The sequence below is a fragment of the Hyalella azteca genome, unplaced genomic scaffold, assembly GCF_000764305.2.
Source record: "Hyalella azteca isolate HAZT.00-mixed unplaced genomic scaffold, Hazt_2.0.2 contig2104, whole genome shotgun sequence".
Lineage (NCBI taxonomy): Eukaryota > Metazoa > Arthropoda > Malacostraca > Amphipoda > Hyalellidae > Hyalella > Hyalella azteca.
This window is the reverse complement of record NW_025932391.1, coordinates 3,629-24,452: the sequence shown is the minus strand read 5'-3', so window position 1 is coordinate 24,452 and position 20,824 is coordinate 3,629. Positions and strand designations below refer to the sequence as shown.

The following is a 20,824-nucleotide window of genomic DNA, read 5'->3' as shown; positions in this document are numbered from 1 at the left end:
CAGTCTGGCAGTTATATCGCTGCAGTGTTACAGTCTGGCAGTTATATCGCTGTACAAACTGTGCCCGAAAAACATGTCACCGGAAGAAAGCATTTTTAATTAATGATCAAAGTTTTAATGTAACGACATTAATTATCGAATAATTATATTTATCGTAAGGCATACAAAAATACTTTAATTATATACCGTATATGAAATAAGGATCTACCACCTCAATAATCATATAATATATCACGTATTGAAAACACTTTGGTGCGTCAGATTTGAATTATTGTTAAGAAAATGTTTAGAAATTTTTAGTTCTATCGTTTTAGCAAATAAACGAAATAAGTTTTAAAGATTTAAATGGTTTTATATTAAATTGCAGCTGCTGGTCAATAATAAATAAAATTATATTTTTATTTGCAGGTGCAGCAAGTGCAGTGCCTTTCCCGGCATCTGAAACCAGGTGAATATGAGCATTGATTTATAAAATACCATTACAAACTATGGTAAACAACGATACCTTCAAAAATGATCAATATCATTAGAATAAAAAAAATAACGTCAGAAAATACACAAGTCCCATGAGTGAACACTAAACGGTAATACGTGTTCCTTTATTTTCTGGGTTAAAACCCTATTTTATTTGGTCATTGTTTAAAACAGCAAAATGGTTAGTGCAACAACATATCTGCTTATTCCTCTTTTTAGAGCATTCAGTAAAATATAATTGAAATCACGATACATCTAAGATGTTAATATGTATGAATGTATGTATCACAAAGTCTTACGAGACTCCTAAGGGGGTACCCAACAAGAGTAAGATGGGAACTTGAATTAGTCCCTCAAATTTTCTGCACATTGCATTTGCTACACATACATCAACATACGGCCCCTCCCTCCACCAGTTTTCCGCCGGTGAAGCCAAAGATCAACTATATCAATAATATCTCATCTTATACCTATAAAACTCATGCTAAATACGTTTTTCAACACATTTTCAACATATTACTGAACACACGTCACCTACATCCACCAGCTTTTCGCCTGTCCAGCATAAGATCAGTTATATCAATAATATATAATCTTAGACCTATAAAACTTAATACTTAGACTTATAAAACTCATACTAAATATTTTTTGCAATACATTTTCAACATATTTCTTAACACACGTCACCTACTTCCACCAGCTTTTCGCCGGTCCAGCACACGATCAGTAATGTCTTTAATATATCATCTTAGACCTAGAAAATTATATACATAGACTTATAAAACTTATACTAAATGTGTTACACAGCACACATGCAACACATTTCTATACATACCCTACCTCCTCCCCTCATCAGCGCCCCGGTGCAGCCCAAGATCAGCTACAGCAGGGAGACGGTGGCCAAGCCCGGCGACAACGTCACCATCGACTGCGGGGTCGAAGGCATCGACTTGTCTGGCGTCGCTGACTTCAGCGTCGCCTGGAGCAAGGTTGGCATCAAGGGGAAGTTGAGGTGGGCATTAAGGGGAAGTTAAAGTGGGCTTCAAGGGGAACTCGAGGTGAGCATCAAGGGGGAGGTCACGGTGGGTATCAAGGGCAGCTTGAGGTTGGCATCAGGGGGAGATTAGGGTGGACATTAGGGGAACTTGAGGTGGGCATCAAGGAGAGCTTGAAGTGGGCATTAGAAGGAGATTATGGTGGTCCTCAAGGGGTGGTTACGGTGGGCATCAAGGGGAGCTTGAGGTGGGCATCAAGGGGAGGTTAGAGTGGACATCAAGGGGGAGGTTATGGCGGCATCAAGGGGAGCTTGAGGTGGGAATTAGGGGGAGGTTAGGGTGGACATCAATGGGAAATTGAGGTGGGCATTAGGGGGAGGTTATGGTGGGCATCAATAGGAGCTTGAGGTGGGCATTAGGGAAGCTTGAACATCAGTGTGATGGTGAAAGTGGGAGATGAAATCAGTGGGATGGTGAAATTGCGGTGGCAGTTGAAGTGATTTTACGAGGGTGGTTGAGGTAAACTTACGGTAGGTGGTTAAGGTGAGCTTATGGTGGGAGGTTAGGGTGATCTTATGTTTAAGGTTGTCATGGAGTTACTGTGGGAGGTAAAAGTTCGAGGGTGGTTGAGGCAAACTTACGGTAGGTGGTTAAGGTGAGCTTATGGTGGGAGGTTAGGGTGATCTTATGTTTAAGGTTGTCATGGAGTTACTGTGGGAGGTAAAAGTTGACTGATAGTGGGAGGTTGAGGCTAAAGTATGATGGGGTCAAGGAAATCGGACGAAGTGCAAGCTAAGGCGGACTCTTGTTGAGGGGAATTTAACCATGGATGTTAAGGTGGAAGTTGAGGTGTAACCTAAGAGTAGTATATCTGTGCCGCCTGTAGAAAAAAAGAAGCCGAGTTGTTAGTTCCGAAGTGAGTCCAAGTATTTTTTGGGTCAGAGCAAACTTAATATCGAACTTATGGTACGGAATTGGGGCAAAGGGAATATATAAAAATAAGGTTATCTAACAATAACATATTTTATAATAATATCCATATACGGCATGCAGATCGACAAGCCGAAGCCAACCAACTCGTACCCTATCAGTTCCGGGGAGAAGGTGGTGCTCTTCTCTTCCAAGTACCGCGTGCTGCATCCCGACGGCACCTTCCAGTACTCTCTGCAGGTTGGTGATGGTCTATAGCTTTTTGGTAGTACTACCTGCAGATTGGTTGTAGCATAAACCTACCTTCCAGTAGTCCACTCTCTTCAGGTTAGTTATGACGTGCACCTATCTTCCTGTACTCTCTGCAGGTTGGTTTCGGGGTACATCATCTTTTTTTGAATTACTTGCATTTTGGTTGTTGCGTATACCTACCTTCTAGTACTCTTAGCAGGTTAGTTGTGCGTTCACATACCCTCCCATGCCCCATGCAGGTTATTTATAACGTATACCTACCTATTGGTACTCTCTGCAGGTTACTTATGGAGATGGACGTAACTGTAAATAACCTAGGTTCTACTTCGGTCTTTACGTAAGCCTCTTAGATTCTGAACATCGCACCGTACACTCTTACGACATTGTTTATTTTCATGAGTATATTCACTTAATTGGCGGAACCACAGATCCTGAACTCGCATAGGAGGACGCGTTTGCGGTATCATTATTAATCCTAAGGGTTGTCATGGAGACGTGAAAAACACACTTTTGAAATGCTTTGTTATTTTATATCTAAGGCTCATTGAGGTGCCTCACCATAAGACTTACGACAACCTAACCGTATCGACAGATCCTGGACATCGCGGAGGAAGACACAGGAACCTATCGTTGTACCGTAAACTTTGGCGACAACCAAAAGATCAACGCCGAAGTGCCCGTTTTGATCCAGAAGGCCCCCTACTTCGTAGACGCCACCACCAAGACCTTAACGGTCACTGAAGGCGACGCAATCTCCATCGACTGTCAACCTGGTGGTTCCCCAACACCCACCGTCTTCTGGGAGCGCGTGGCCGACGAGCTGCCCTACTATGGAGGAAACTTCTTTAAGTGAGTACTTTTTAGAGGGAAGTTCTTCAGGTGGTCGATTTTAGGGGGAAGTTCTTCATGTGGGTCCCTTTTAGGGGGATGTTCTTCACGTGGGTCGTTCTAGGGGGAAGTTCTTCAAGTGGGTCGCTTCTAGGGGGAAGTTCTTCAAGTGGGTTGCTTTTAAGGGGAAGATTTCAAGTGGATCGCTTATAGGGGGAAGTTTTCAAGTGGGTTGCTTTTAGAGTGGAGCTCTGCAAGTGGGACGCTTTTAGAAGAAAGTTCTTTATAAGTGGGTCGCATTCGGGAAGAAGTTCTTCAAGTGGGTCGGTTTTAGGGGGTAACTTGTTCAAGTTCAAGTGGGTCGCTTTAAGTGGGAACTTCATTAAGTTAGTTACTATCAATAGGAATTTCTTCCAAGTGGGTCGCCTTGAATTTAAGGTCACTTTTTTTCAACGCGCAACATCTTTAATACAACAATTGATTCATACGGCTACATTCCACGGAGGTCCAGCACGTCTGTCAAGCTTTAGCCCCCCCAAAAAATAAATTTCACGGCCAAATTAGGAAATCAAAATACACTGAAACAGTGGATGTCCTCTCATGCACACAGAGAATTATAAAAAGATGAAGATTGAAAAAGATATGAAATTCAAAATGTGAAGCTCTAGTACCCCAAGAAGTAGAGTACCAGAGCTCTCCATTTCACCACTCTCAGTGGCAACACCTGGGTGGGATGTCTCACATGTAGTGATATCCGCCTCACATAAATGTCCGAACAGCCTAATATTACCTCCTCTCCTCCCTCTACTTCTTCGCAGGGACAACCAACTGGACATCCCTGCAGTGGAGGCCTCCCACAGCGGACGCTATGTGTGCCACGCCGACAATGGTCTGGGGGAGCCGGCCAGAAGTGAAGTCGTCCTCGCGGTCCAGGTGGGTGACCACAACAATGCAAGGGACCAAAATTCAGAGTACCAAAATAATGCAGAGGACCAAAGTAAGCTGGCCAACGGGGGTGGGCGATCATCATTCTAGAATTTGCCATCTAGCGGAATCTCGAACCCCGCAACTCGCGCTCTAATCATGGTGATCTTTACCACTTTGCCATACCCGTCTGCTTGATTACCGCCAGTTACTCCATTTGCTCAGAATCCGGAGGTTGCTCATTCAACATGTTGAAAATATTTTGCTAACCTCAACTCATTTCTCTGCTCAAATAATGCCGGTCAATCATCCAAGTCACCGGTTCTTCAAAGCCTTTAATTCATTGACCATTTTTTGAATACATCAAACTACCCGCATATTTCCACCTATTGAACTACCCGCTTAATTGAACTACCAATAACTATACATCAATGATCCATCAAACCCTACCTCCGCAGTACGCGCCCAGACTGTCCGTGTCCAGCAACTCGGTGGCAGCTGTGATTGGTGGTACGGTGGAGGTGACGTGTGAGGTGGACGCTTATCCTCCCTCTGAGCTGGCCTGGTACAAGGAGGGGGAGATCCTGCTGGGGTCTGCCAACGTCAGGTGAGTGACCACAACTACTGGAGGTCTATATGGTGGAGGACTGGGACTGGCCACTGAGGTCAAAATGGAGGAGGACTGGGACTGGCCACTGGAGATAATAATAGTGGAGGATTAGGACTGGCCAGTGAGGGTCGAAATAAAGGAACACTGGGACTAGCCACTGAGGGCAAGACGGAGGACTGGGACTGGCCATTAGCAATCAAAATAAAGGAGGACGGGGACTGTGCACTGGGGATCAAAATGGAGGAGAACTGGGACTGGCTACTGGGGTCAAAATGGAGGAACACTGGGACTGGCCACTGGTGATCAAAATATAGGAGGACTTGGACTGGCCACTTGGGGGTAAAAGATAAGGAAAATTGTTATTGTAAGCGATAATTGAGATGTTACTTAGACTTGATATTAAACTAAAATTAAACACAACAATTTCCCTCCTTACGCAGGATCTTCAACAAGGCTGTGGAGACTCCCCGAGTCCGAGAGCAGAAGGAGCTCGAGCCTTACCTCACGCCCCCGCAGGCGGTGGTGTCCACCCTCACCATCCAAGAGGTGACACCGGATGATCTGGGCACCTACACCTGCCAGGCCGTCAATGTAGTAGCACCCGTCACTCAACCCGTCGCGATACTGCGTGAGTAAGAGTATCGTGTGTAGGTTAAACTATTTATTCGTTTCGTTTGTTTCGTTTATTAATGTCATAACATTTTCACCAAAAGATCGTTTGACACTAGAAGTACATAGTAGCAAAAATTATTATTTAGCAAATACTTAGAGGTCTAGTACTTTTTAGTACTTTTAGGTTATACTACAGAAGAGGTAGAAAAATTTCCATATTTATTTGTTACGTTGTAGCTACAGTGTTAAAAGAATATTTATTTTGATGTTGAACTAAGAGAGCAAGAATTAGATAAGCTCTCCACTCGTTGGAGTGACCTTTACCTGCTCAAGGTAGCCTGCGTCCATGGGTAATACCCCGGGTAACCAGTAGTACCTCTATTCAATTACCACAAGTTAGGTAAGATTGAACAAGAGATCTCTGGTTCCACAATTGACCTGCAGTCTCTTAATAAATTCATAAAAGGTTATTTTTTATGCTACTGCATTTTTTCTCCAGCTAGTACGTCAGTAGTAGTTTAAAACTTTTTTGAACCTTCTTGGTCAAGAATATCACTCTGGTACCAAGTATTAACAAGAATGTTGCTACGGAGGTATATCGGTGGGATTAATGTGTCCCGTGTCTCCACGAAGTATAATTTTTCCTGCGAGTCTCAAAATACAACGGGATCGTATAATTGAACGATTTTTGGCCGGCCACTAAAACAAGACTATACCCACAGTCACCACGCCCCCCGCCATCAAACGGCAGTCCCAGCGTCGCGTCTTCTACCAGGACGCTGAGATGAGTGGCGGCAGCGGCCGCAGCGCCGTCCCTATTGCCCTCGAGTGCGAGGCGTCGGGCGTCCCCCAGCCAGAGTACAAGTGAGTGAAAGGGGGGTAATCTGGTGTATGGGGGAAAACGGGTGTATGTGGACAAACAAACCGGTGTATTGGGGGACAAAGGGTTGTAGGAAGGCAGTGGATATGGTGCTGTTGGCAGTGGGTATGGGAGGTAAGTGAGGGGAAAAGAAAACAGGAGTAGAGAGATCAAGAATGGATAACCGCAGACATGTAAGGTCGAGCAAGAAAAAACTGCAGACTACGTTCAGTACTGGACAGCACAAGACGCTACAAATTGGTTGTGAAGAGCGTATGGGCACCATACGCTCTTCACATGGGGTAGGAAGAGCGTAACGGGGTATGAAAGAGTTGTTGAACTGCAAGATCACTCAACCTTTTCCACCCCCTTTTTGAGTGAGATTTTTCTTTTCCAATCTCCTCAACCTTTGCATAACTTCTCCTATCCCCCACTCTTTTCACAAACTTATCCACCTTTTTCACGTCTTCCATTATACCCTCACTCTTGACATAAGCTCTCTCAACTCTCGCTCCATTCACAACTTGTATCCCTCTCTCATTCAATCTCCTTTCCAACCACCCTCCTTTTTATTCTGAAATTTTTGTCCGTGCTCATCAATTAAACTCTACCTGAGGATCTGGGTACGTGACTAAGGTCGTGAAGGATAAGTAAGACACATCTGTCTGATAACATCTTTTATACGGGGCGGTTATACAGGAGTACGATACAGATGTGTAAGCTACGGCGTTGACCGTAAGGTCGGAGAACTCAACCGATACGCTACATCGCGGAGCTCTTATCAACTACTGCGGGGGGCTTACTTAAGGCTGCTAGCCCTTATATAGCCTTCGCTTCCGCCTACAACTAAGATCTTGATCGCGTGATCTATCACGTGTCTTCCAGATGCTGACTCATGTCATCAATCTCTATCAGGTCAAGTGAATATTACGTCTCAATTACATACAATTATAATGATTATAATGAGACGCCTGATTGACACCGAACACTTTCAATATAATTATTAAAACCCAAAGCTTTTTGAAGCACCCACTTTTTCAAATCATATTTCACCAAGGATCACCTCTAACCCACCGAGGGTTACCTCTAACTCACCCCATTCATGATTCTGATCCTACTTTCAGGTGGACCCGTAACAACGAGGTGCTGGTATGGCAGTCTGATCCTCGTATGTCCCTGGAGCCCTCAAGTGGCACCCTGCTGATCACGGACCCCGAAGTGAAGGACAACGGCTGGTACCAGTGCATCGCCTACAACGACCTCGGAGTCGCCAAGTCCGACCCCGTGTACCTCCTCAACGCAACCAGGTACCATAGCTACCAGTACTGCTTGTACATAGTTAGGTACTTGTGTGTGGGTACAATTATAAGATTGATACGAATGGTACTAGTTATACTCGCTCTCATGGAGCGAAAAATTCATTACGGACAGTCGGTCTAAATTCATCACCTTATATATACATCACCTTTCTTCTCATTGATTACTCTCATAACAAATTCACCCATTCCCAATACCTACAATTTAATTGGTAGGTTTTAGTACAATATTGAAAATTTATCGCGTCTAAGGTATTAATCGCTCGTGTATTAATCTCTCCAAATGTATAGAAATGTTTTTCCTTTGTTGACGTCATTCATATCCTGTTCATCTTTATTTTAGTTGATCAACGCGTTGACCAATACCGTGATGATCTTAGATAATTCCATTATTATAGATGGACTCGATGACCAATCTCTTGATACTTTGGTAAGTTTTTTTTTCACTTCAGTCAACATTCAAGTTCATAATAATGTCAATAGTAATACCAATAATGAATGATGTATTATTTCGACCAACCAGTTTCATTTTTCAGGGTGTCCTTTGATACGGCCGGGCAGCCGCTGGTGGAGCTCACTGCGGAGCTCGGCAGGCCCTTCAGCATGTCCTGTCCCAAAGCCACTGGTGCGGTGGGGGTTATAGGGTGTTGTGCTTTGGGGGAGGAGTGGCGTGGTGGTGCTGCCTGATTGTAATGTGTGTGCTACTTCATTGAGGGGTTGTTGTATGATGGGGGTTGAAAGATCTGTTGGGAGCTTAAGGACCTCGGGTGAGTCCGGTCCTACAGGGGGTTTTCGAGAAGCGCAGTTGGTATGGAACAGAGTACTTGGCGATAGGATCTGTAGTTTTGGGATGAATTTAGGATCTTGAGGCAGGCTGCAAATGGTTTAGGATGAAGTGGTTGCGGGAGAGAAGACAGGTTGGTAAGTAACAAATTATCCAATAATCTTTGTCAGATTATTGTGGTTAATGTCTTTATGAGAAAGTCTAGCGACTGCTACTGAGTCCCAAGTACTGGTGGTCTACTGGAACAATAACTGTAGGATATTTGGTTCTATTTGAACATCAACTATAGAAGCTTTGGCTTTATTTGAATTTCAACAATCGTCGGATGGTGGATTCTACTTAGTTCGATTAGAAATATTCAATAAATTTTATTGCATTGTTAAGGTTAATCATCTTTCCTTTGAGTATAAATTTTATTTACTATTTCCTTCCCCCAGGCGACCCCGCACCCGAAGTGACCTGGGCCATCCAGTCCACGGTGCAGGTGGCAGAAGGCCAAACTCAGCTGACTTTCTTCAAGTCGAACCGCACTGTCGTTGGTCCCGATGGTACAGCCTACTTTACCCACGTGATTGCAGAGGACGACTCTGACGTCTCGAACATCTTGTACATCTGCCTGGGGGTGAGCGAGATCGCCCCCCAGGACTACAGCCTCGGCACGACCGTCAAGCTGAAAGTGGTGCCCCCTCGGGACGGCATCGAGAACGCCAACAAAACCAACCTGAACATCGAACCTTTCCTGATGTACGGGTCGCCCAATAAGACCCTCTTCAGGGGCGGCCAGGAGAACAGACTGTGGTGCATCTTCGGCGGAGAGTAAGTGATGGTGACACTGGTGGTGCTGTCTGAGCAGGTTATTCCAATTTGTGTACTTTTGTATAGATCCCCGTTATAAGTGTTATGTTGAGCAAGATTTTCACACCTCAAACAGTATATTTAAATCGTCATTCTTCTAGCACTAGAATTGGTTATACGAGTTGTAAAAAAATCATATCTATGCCATACTAAAAATTTTCTATTGTCCTATCAAAATCTCTATCAGTCGGAACGCAATATGTAACCAAGTTATGCTTAACCAAGAGCCTTCCGATCAAAAATTGTCACGAGTTCGCTACTCCGTCAGCTAATTACTGACGGCTACTGACTCACAGACAATAAATTGGCCGCTCCGTGTACTTAGGCCGCTTCGTGTACTTAGGCCGCTACGTGTACTTTGGCCGCTACGTGTACTTAGGCCGCTACGTGTACTTAGGCCGCTACGTGACAACTAAACCACAGACTAGTGTCCGCTACAGGTGGGTGTTCTCCCCCAGCAACAGACAACCACAACAGCACCCTGGTGTTCCACAACACCAACATCACCCATGCAGGCCGCTACAGGTGGGTGTTCTCCCCCAGCAACAGACAACCACAACAGCACTCTGGTGTTCCACAGCACCAACCTCACCCATGCAGGCCGCTACAGTTGAGTGTTCTCCCCCAGCGACTGACAACTAAACAGCACCCTGGTGTTCCACAACACCAACCTCACCCATGCAGGTCGCTACAGGTGGGTGTTATCCCCCAGCAACTGACAACTAAACAGCATTCTAGTGTTCCACAACACCTAAATCACCCATTCCTACTTATTTCTAACAATAGTAATTGAAAACTTCTTGATTTATGTACTCATGATGAGCAGTCACAATGATTTGCTTCTTTGAAGAGTTTCAAATTCAACGGAAGTCGACTACACCTAATAATGAAATAAGTCACCGAACAACTGAGCATTTTCTTACGTGTTGATGTTTCGGTGTCACTAGGAAAGTGTGGAATAGTTCATAAGGTGATACAAAAAGAGGAAGGTGATACGGAGAAGGCAGTAGGAGATGGAGAAGGTGCAAAGCGCATAACTATATTGAATGAAATTGTTCAGGTTTTGGTTAGGGCTGAGTTATCCTCATGGCTATCAGGCTTTCGATTACAAGTTGCCAAGCGTTTTTTTTTGGACAAATTCTGCGATTTAGTTTTTTCAATTGCGTTGGCCGGCCAATATCTCTGATAGTGGTGAATCATTATTAAATTTAAAGAAATAAAAAAGGGAATTTTTATACCGGAACCTTCAAATATACTAGTATATAATATATTAAATTAAAGGTATTTTTTCTCCGCGGACAAAAGGCCATCTGGCAACCCTACAACGAATAGCCGCCTATAACGTCTCTCAGTGCTTCTGCCTGAACATTAACTAATAATTAATTATTGTTATTGATTTAATTTAAACAGTATTTAATTTAGGGAAACAATCCTGCGTGCCCTAAAGTGAAGCCAATTTTCTCATATTTACCTCTCAATTCGCCAATTTATTTTGTAATATATTATATTTTTATCTAAGGACTTGATCAAAAAATCAATGTCAATTTGGTCACATATTTGGCATGATATACATGAAAGTGCAGTAATAACATTTCAGAAAACCCTTTCTGTCACATATGGGTAGCTAATAAGACCCATTATGAACAATTTTCTATTCATTCTGAAAACGTCATAGTGACGTCATGCATCAAAATGAACCAATCACCAACCTCCATTATGACCCTGGAAAAATAACCACCCGCAGGTGCACGGGTAGTTATTTTTCCCGTGAATTGAGCAAAACATTTACGTAAACTTGGCAGCCATACGCGCAAACTTTGGGAAAGCATGCGTAAATTTTAGAACAACATGCGTAACCTATAGGATAAGGTGCGTAAATTTTGGTTAACATGAGGAAGCATGTTTCTCGCCAGCGGCAGCACAGGCGTAAACATTGGCAGCGCAGGCGTAAATTCTTCTTATTTACGGTTATTCTTCTCCCGCAGGTGCACGGCGAGCAACGGCGCTGGTCCCATCCACCAGCGGACGATGGAGGTGACGGTGGACATGCCGCCCACCTTCCGCCAGGCCATGAAGTCCATCACCGTCCGCAGCGGCAGCAGCGTCACCTTTGTGTGCGACGCCCAGGGTGTGTAACTAGGCTCGTATAGTCCGTTGAAGGTTCCTGTTAATGTATTAACTAGAACACAAGTGATTTATAGGCGTGTATAGTCCGTTAACCCTCTACCGCCTGACATGAGTAACCGGAGCAATATTGTCACCCACCTACTTCCCAAAAAGGATAGGTTCTAGTGAGCGCAAAATGACTTGCACTGATGGTTGCCGCCACGTACAACAACTTTAAAATGTTCTCTGTTGCGTACAAACGTCCTCAGGTTGCTACACTCAATAGTTTACGTATAATTTAAGTTGAAAGTTATGTTCCCGGAGAGTGACATGCGGCGGTATAGGGTGAAGGGTTCCTGTTAATTACTATCTTGTATCCAAGTGATGTGTACTATCTAAGACCCAAGGGCGTGTACAGTCCGTTGAAGGTTCCTATTAATGTACTATTTAGTTTCTAAGTAATGTACGGGAGCGTAAAGTCCTTTAAAAGTGCCTAGTGTGATAATCTCATGTATCTAAGTAATATACGTGCGTGAACAGTCAGTTAAAGGTTCCTGGTAATGTACTATCTAGTATCTAAGTGATATGTACGCTGCACAGTCCGTTTAAGGGTCCCGATGCGGAGAACGTCCGGTATCTAGTACCTCATGCAGTGATGAATCGGGATGCACAATCGGGTAAGGGTGATAGTATCTAGTATCTGTGATATTTTAGTGTGATATTTTTGTTAGTATAGTTCCTTAAAGGATGTCGGTATGAGAAAATATAATATTAATGCGTAAGAGTACCTCTTTATTTAGGAAAGCTCCATGTCCTAGTGATATCTATTACCACAACGATGTCTTGTAGTTTAAGAGTACTTAATCTAATAGTATCAAATACCTGAGTACCCTATGGATGACATTGGTAACCTCAGAGTATCTTGGTCTCACAGTGGTATCTGGCTCCTGGGTGATGACATTCAAGGGGATACCAGTTCCTCAAGGTCTAGGAAATAGTATATTTATACATATAATAGCATATAGAAATAGTATATAGCAGGACCACCTGGCTTCCAGTGATAAATACCAGTACACATTACTTGTGTGCCACCTGATTTCTAGTGGTACTAAAATCGTTTTTATACCTGATGGCACCTCAGTTGTACAATGCAAATTGTGCTTCAGTGGGAGTTTGATAGTATCGAAAGAATTCTCGGTTAATTATATCATGTTGGTAACAATGATTAACAGGACTGTTGTCACGTAGGTGCCTTGATGGTACTATACGAGCTACTAAGAAGTACCACAAAATCTAGCAAAGTTACACCATAGCTCTTGAGTGGTGTAGAGTATTACTCAATATTTCATGCACCCGATGGTGAACATTTGTAGTATTAACGGAAATACTATTGAAGTATTGTATTGCTTCACAAAATTTTGAGGGCTGATTTAAAATAAACATTAATGTTCGGATATGTTTTCTTCTAATGGAAGTGTGTTCATTAATTGACAATCTCTAAAAAGAACATTTCTTCCTCATCTTCTTTTCTCCTGTTTCCATTGTATTGCTTTTTGCTATGCCAACTTCCTGATGGTACTACTTATCACTCTTCATTGGCTGTACAGGTAGTGGAGTGCTGACGTACACGTGGTTCCTGAATGGTCGTGAGATAGTACCAGGGATACTCGGTTGCTTGTTTCTATGAAAACTCCTTAATGGTACTACTAATCACTCTTCATTCCCTTTACAGGTAGTGGAGTGCTGACGTACACGTGGTTCCTGAATGGTCGTGAGATAGTACCAGGGATACTAGGCAGCAGGAGGACAGCAGTTGGACAGAACTTGACCATCGCAGATGCAACGGTGGCGGACACCGGCAACTACGCCTGTAACGCCACCAGCATCGCCGGATACGCTTACGGCCAGGCTACACTCAGCGTCTTGCGTGAGTCAAAGGGACGCAAGAAGCAGGCTGATCCAACTAGCTTATAGGTACGCGCACAGTGGAAGCAGGTTTGCCCGCGCGGGCAACCTGCTCCAACCTGCCACAAGAATGAACATAGGATAATAATGTAAGTGTTCACAGTGAAAACCTGTACGAATAGGCTTCTGTATTCTATGGTTTCAGGCGCCAGCCTGAACAGGTAACCAGCACGCTGGCAACCTGCTTTCACTGTGTGCGTACCCTTAACTAGCATAGTCGAGACTGGTCTCGTATAGATAACCTAACCAAAACTAGCCCAGACAATACTAGCCACGCGTATAAAAGCTTGGCAGACACAAGCCCTGTCTAACCTAGCCAAGTCTTCACTACCATGACCGAACAACCCTAGCTTAATCTGCTCTAGCCTTGTCTAAACCAGCTATTTCTAGAACATCGATCGATTAACCCGTAATTTAACGTCAATTTTAAATTTTCTATTTATTTTTTAGTTTTGATCGAATCTTTTTTTCTAGATTTGAAATCGTATGTTTTACTTAAGAACAATAATTCTGAAAATTCTCTACCCTCTAACATGGCTATGCTGTTAACATCTTACGTATGCAGCAAAAGCCACACTAGCAATTCCGTCGGCATGTGTTGTCGGAGGTACGAGAGCATGGGGATGCGCGCTGCGAACTCAGCTGCGTTTTTACATCTAAAATTTTATTTAAACAGAATAAATATTCGTCGCACGGCATTTTGTTACAAATTATATAAGAAAGTTCTCTGGCTTTTCCGTAGTAACATTTGTTTTTTTTAGCACCTTCCTGGTTTTTTCTGACAACTTCCGTTACAGCCGCGGCAACTTCGGAAGGCGGCGCCTGCCCACAAGTGGCACCTCTGCGTGAGGAGCTGGCGGAGGTACGAGAATCGCTCCAAAAACTACGCGACTTCGTTCAGAACACCAGGACTGCGCAGGCTGATGCAAGCATCAGTTTAATCCAAAGAATCGCTGCAAAACTCAACATTCTGACGCAAGAGGAACTAGATCTTGCGGCTGCGCAGGAATACATCACGCGCAACCGCGAGGATGTCAAGATTACGGCGGACTTGCGGCAACCCGCCAACAACAAGGAGGTACAGAATACACAATAGGTATGCCCACTTTATCGTTTCTTGCCTGCGTTGCGTTTTGTTACCTACGGATATGCGTTAATAACATGCATGGAAACCGTCGATAATACAACCTTTCAGTCGTTGCGTTTTGTATTTTATGCATAATCCTATCCTGCACGAGAAAAGACTGATTATCCAGCAATAAAATAGTAATGTGTATTGCAGTTTCTTCGTGTATGCATAATTGAAGAGCATGGAAGAAGCTCAAAATTGCTTCGAAGAAGTGATCACATTTTGTTATGCTGTCTGACATTTTATATCGATAACATGCATGAAGGAAAATATATATTGACAAATTGCTTGCGCTTCATTGTTACACGATCGATAGCGTCTGCTTGCGTTATTTAAGCTTGAGAAAAATAATTTAATTGGACCAACCAGAAACCATTTTAACCGTCACATGTTCCACCCTGCATAAGCATGATGTTATTTTATGTTATACAAGATTTACGGTGTATACCATGTATGCAAGTATACTGTATTTATAATTTACATAGATTTATGTTGATGCCCCAAGGGTAGATAAGAAATTGAAAATACTGAGAGTTGACTAACAAGAAATTTTCTGAAACATATTTGCCATATTTTCACGTTCTTACCGAACTGCTCCTCAATTTCATTTTTCGAACTGCTTCTAAACTTTCTTAATTATTTTTATGTTGTTTGCCAACTAATACTAAGCGTTTCTCTAATCTGTTATGCCATATTTTGTCCAAACTGCTACTCCGCTTTTCCAAACTGCTATTCAGAACATTTTCAATCAATTTCTCTATTTTTCTCTAACCTTCCCTCCAACCGAGAGAAGGAGTTCTCTGATATCAGTTGGGTAGGCAAGGGATTGGGGTGAGTGGGAGCTGTAGAAATGGTCTCCAAGATTGACTAACTTGTGAGAGCTGAAGATTTTGTCAATAAGAAGGATTGTGTTACCATACTTTCAAAAAAAGTTAAGAGATCGTAAGCCCATCAGCCAATCATTGACGGCCACGCAAGCAAAATCCACCAATCATAGAAAAGATTTGAGAGCCTAAGTACTTACGTTCACTTAGCGAGTTTTGAAAGTATGGCCCCTGGAGCTTTAGAAGCGAGGCTAGGTCCCACATTCGGCACCCGCTTGGTGCCGAATGTTTGGTAGGTATTTCGGTAGTTACGTAGCAGTCAATATCCTGAGGTTCGTCACTCTCGGATCAAAGGATAGGAGGTCATCGCAATCCCAGCTCTCTCATGACGTGTCTAGATGTAGTATACCTACGTATCTTACACTAACTTTGCCACACCTCGACCTCTAACTCGCGAAGCACCCACAACTAAACCTACCTAACCTTTACTCCTCAAACATGGAAAGGATTCTTATAGAACTGAGATACATATTACACGTAGAACCACCTCGTTTTTTGCTTTTGTGCTGACAGTGCAGTTAAATCGAGGACATCAGAGCCGTTGTCGTCTATCTGCAGTCAGGGACTAAGGCGAGAAAAATCCAGGGCCCATACTTTCAAAAAAGTTAAGAGATTGTAAGTTCTTCAGCCAATAATTGACGGCTTTTCAAGCCAAATCCACAAATCATAGACAAGAAAATAGAGCGTAAGTACTTACGTTCACTTAGAGAGCTTTGAAAGTATGCATGGCCTCTGAAGACGAAGGGGTCTCGAATGGGATGGTGTAGTAGTGTTTTTGTCCACCTCTCTTTTTCACTCCCTCTCTCTACCTCGTCCTCACACTTTTTCTCTTCTGCTCCCTCGCTCTCTTCTTTGCTTTTCTACCTTCTCACCTTTACTTCTCTCTTTCTCACCCTTGCCCTATGATCAACGTCCACATCCATCATCCGCATTAACTTTGCTCTCTTCTAATCCTTCTCGTCGCCCCTTCTCCCTAATTCGGCGGTTAAAAGTTGATGCCCATTTTCAACATTATTCTGGGATTTATATTAATCACAATAATTTAAACTCTAGAGTAATTCTTATATGTTATATATTATTACTATTTTATAAAGTGATACCAAATAAATAGAAGCGAATGCTATTGAAGGAAGGATTTTCCTTACAGGAGACCCCAGAGTTCCTGTACGGGGAGCAACCAAAAGTTTCCCTGAGGAGCCCACAGGTGGAAGAGGAAAGTGAAGTAGAAATTGAAGCTGCTGAGGGAGAGAAAGAAAGTGAAGCTACTGGAGGAGAGAAAGAGAGTGAAGCTGCTGGAGGAGAGAAAGAAAGTGAAGCTGCTGAGGGAGAAAAAGAAAGTGAAGCTGCTGGAGGAAAGAAAGAGAGTGAAGCTACTGGAGGAGAGGAAGAAAGTGAAGCTGCTGGAGGAGAGAAAGAAAGTGAAACTGCTGGAGGAGAGAAAGAAAGTGAAGCTGCTGGTGGAGAGAAAGAAAGTGAAGCTGCTGGTGGAGAGAAAGAAAGTGAAGCTGCTGGAGGAGAGAAAGAAAGTGAAGCTGCTGGTGGAGAGAAAGAGAGTGAAGCTGCTGGAGGAGAGAAAGAAAGTGAGGCTGAAAGTGGAAAGGTTGGAGAAGGAAGTGAAACCATTGTTGAATCTGAGGGTGCAGAGTCAGAAAGTGAAGCCGAAAGTGAAGCTGAAGGTGGAAAGAAAGGAGGAGAAAGTGAAGCCGCTGCTGAAGCTGAAGCCGAGGGTGCAGGTTCAGAAAGTGAAGCCGAAAGTGAAGCTGAAGGCGGAAAGGCTGAAGGTGGAAAGAAAGGAGGAGAAAGTGAAGCTGCTGCTGAAGCTGAATCTGAATCTGTGGGTGCAGAGTCAGAAAGTGAAGCCGAAAGTGAAGCTGAAAGTGGAAAGAAAGGAGGAGAAAGTGAAGCTACTGCTGAAACTGAAGCCGAGGGGGGTGCAGAGTCAGAAAGTGAAGCTGAAAGTGAAGCTGAAGGTGGAAAGGCTGAAGATGGAAAGAAAGGAGGCGAAAGTGAAGCGAAGGATACTAAGCCCAGACTTTCAGCCCCAGTTTCCAGACCCAAAGTCCCTCTGACCGCCGCCCTCAGGAGGAAGGCCAAGATTTAATCCTTCTGGAAAGTTCTTATCCTTCTGGAAAGTTCTTATCCTTCTGGAAAGTTCTTATCCTTCTGGAAAGTCCTTATCCTTCTGGAAAGTTCTTATCATTCTGGAAAATGTTAAATGTTTCAATTATACCCAAAATTAAAGGATTGGATACTGATGTTGTAGAGGCATTGAACGTGTTTCTGCTGATGATTTAACGGGCATTGAACGTTTTAAACCTGTTATTGAAACGGGCATTGAATGTTTTAAAGCTGGTATGTAACGGGCATTGAACGTTTTAAAGCTGATATTGTAACGGGCATTGAATGTTTTAAAGCTGGTATGTAACGGGCATTGAACGTTTTAAAGCTGGTATTTAACGGGCATTGAACGTTTTAAAGCTGGTATTTAACGGGCATTGAACGTTTTAAAGCTGGTATGTAACGGGCATTTACTTAAAGTTAGCTTTAATATTTAGTACGTCAAGTTTTTTGGTAGTTGAGTTGGTACCTTAATCTACCCTCCCTTTACTGTACCCTAATCTACCCCGACCTTTATTAATGATAGTACTTATATTTAAACCTTTTAACTGATATGATAATTTCAGTAGCAAACTTTAATTATAATCAAATAGCTGGAATGATTATTAAAAAAGTATTTTTCACATCAATGGATTATTAGAAAATACAATAAATTTAATTACCAAAGGTAATTTTTGGGTAAATCTTGTTATTTGTTTCAGAAAACTAATTTTGTTGAAAATTGTTAAATTATATGAGTTGTTATAAAAAATGTTCTGCGTTGACAAATTCTGATATATTATGCAATATAATTTTATCTGTTTTTCTTTAGTTTATTTGTTAAGCTACGCATTATTGCTTAGTTTAGTCGCAGTTATTCCTTTAAATTTGAATAAAATTTTGAAAATTTACTCGTTTCTCTAAAATCATTAACGAGCTTTCCTAATATAGATACAATACATAATATAGATGAAATAAATAAAATATTTATAATAAATAATCATATAAGTTGAAGCATCGAGTAAATCAATTATTTTCTTAAATAAATAAATTTTCTTATTATCTTAAAAATCTTTTAAGAAAATCTCTCTTTATCTTTTCTTAAAATAAATTTTCTTATTATCTTATATTTGTGGTCTAAAGAAAATTTAGCGTTCGAAACACCAGAAAAAACATACATTTATTGAATAAATATATATATATTTGTTATACAAATCATTTCGAATTCAATCACATCAATTTCTATATAGGTTAGTGAATAAATTTCGGGCATTTTCCATAAACTGAAAGAATATTCAATTGACACGACATAATTTGAATATATTATTGGTAGAAATAATAGGCCATATTTAACTTGCGTTCGTTAATTATATAATGTTAAAGTCATTTAATTAGCATAATTATTCACATTACCAAGAGTTTATCATTCAGATTTTTTATATTACTTGAATTGATGCTAATGTTTTGTATACTGTTTATTAGTTATGAACAATTGGGAGACTAGAAGTGCTGATGTATAATCAAGATAAATATGAACATATATATATAGTGATGGTAAATATATAGTGACGGTGAACTGGATAAACTAGAAATTGTACAGAATAAAGTAGCAACACTAGGAGCCCCCAAGTGGACTGCTGTGGAGGCCCAGAGATAGGACATGTGGAAGTGGAACACTAATATACGTCGATAATAAATCTAAACAAATATTTTGCAATACAATATACCTAAGTTTCAATTCAATGAAGATTGGAGCCTTACCCGCCATCCAACTTCCCACATATGTGGGAATTACTTATAAATTAGATGCAGAAGTGCAAAGAAAACTAATATAAGGAAAAGTTAGCATCAGTCATACGAATCAAAATATATTGAAAAGGGAAAGAAATATTGAAAAGGGGAATATTGAAAAGGGAAATGGAATATATGGAAAAAGGGATATATTGAAAGGGAAAAGGGAAAGAATTTAAGGATACTTAGACGGTGGTGCATTGAACCATGCCGCTTTGTCGATACTCCGGCTACTTCTTAACAGACAGAATACGAGTGTCGGCGGTGAAGAAGTGGGCCCATGGCCTGTAGCCGACTTTTGTTCTTCCCGTGACTGGTTTAGAGGAGATATAAAAACCGATCTGCACCACAACCAAAGATATAACGATAGTTTCATCATTGATGATACGAATAAGTAATAATACAAGAACTAAGGAATACGAAGGGCCAACAAAAATTATCAAGCCCAGTGACTAACACGTTCAAATAAACTAAAGCTCACATTAGTTGATGCGTGAGGAGAAACATTAGTCAACTGCCATAATGACCACGCGTGTTTGTTAGTTGATAACTGGGGACAAATGCATTGCATTGAAGTTCTCGGACCAATAAATTTATATTATCTTCCTCCGGCAGTCGAGGTCGCAGATACCATTAGCTTATCAACGCGCAAATGTTCTCAGGAATATTAAATGAGCACAGTGACTAAAACGTTCAACTGAACTAAAGCTCACATTTGTTTATGCGTGAGGAGAAACATTAATCAACTGCTTTAATGACCAAGCGTGTTTGTTAGTTGATAACTCTGGGCAAATGCATTGCAGTGAAATTCTCGGACCAATGAAGTTCGATTGTTTATCTCCGGCAGTCGAGGTCGCAGAAGTCGTTAGTCTCGACGTGCAAATATTCTTTGGAATATAAATAAGAAACTAAAATTATTTCATGATAATTTTATTGGAATATTGACCTTAATGTCTGCAAACAAGATCATCAACGTCATCATGGTTTATTATGCAAAAAATAGTGCGTTAGATTATGTAGTCTGTAACTTAAAAATATAAAAAATATCATTATACGTTATTGCCGCGAGTCGTAGAGCGTCATCCCACTTCGACATGACAAGAAAACTTTACAGCCAATTTTGATGGTTCGATTCACCCTTTCAATAGCTCCGTTACTGGGCAGATGAATTAGTGTCGTAAATATATGTTTTATTGCGGCTGTTAGTAGAATTGGGATTCCCCTGGCTTTTATCCGCGTTTTCAGCACGTGTTTTAATATTAATGTCTACACAGCTTATACGCAGCCTAGCAACTTTCGGACCAGGCAATAAGTCCAGCAGCTATCTCAATCAATCGTCAGCTATGGAAAGATCGGGTTCCAAAGGCCGGATCCCTTGTGAATCAAGTCACGAAAAGTTCAAGAATCGGCAAC

The 20,824-nt window shown here is 41.9% G+C and overlaps 1 protein-coding gene across 1 annotated transcript; it reads left to right on the top strand.

Moving 5' to 3' along the window:
- Nucleotides 1–408: 408 nt before the first annotated feature.
- LOC108674528 (hemicentin-1-like) lies at nucleotides 409–18,531 on the top strand (the record flags this gene model as incomplete). The annotated part of the gene is made up of 18 exons (XM_018162488.2): nucleotides 409–448; nucleotides 1,328–1,463; nucleotides 2,523–2,639; nucleotides 3,244–3,500; nucleotides 4,298–4,412; nucleotides 4,862–5,010; nucleotides 5,454–5,641; nucleotides 6,348–6,489; nucleotides 7,609–7,791; nucleotides 8,337–8,425; nucleotides 9,022–9,400; nucleotides 9,627–9,702; nucleotides 9,898–10,049; nucleotides 11,425–11,567; nucleotides 13,153–13,215; nucleotides 13,278–13,472; nucleotides 14,308–14,588; nucleotides 16,671–18,531. Coding segments are annotated over 18 exons (3,659 nt in total), but the record flags the coding sequence as incomplete, so codon positions are not given.
- Nucleotides 18,532–20,824: the final 2,293 nt, after the last annotated feature.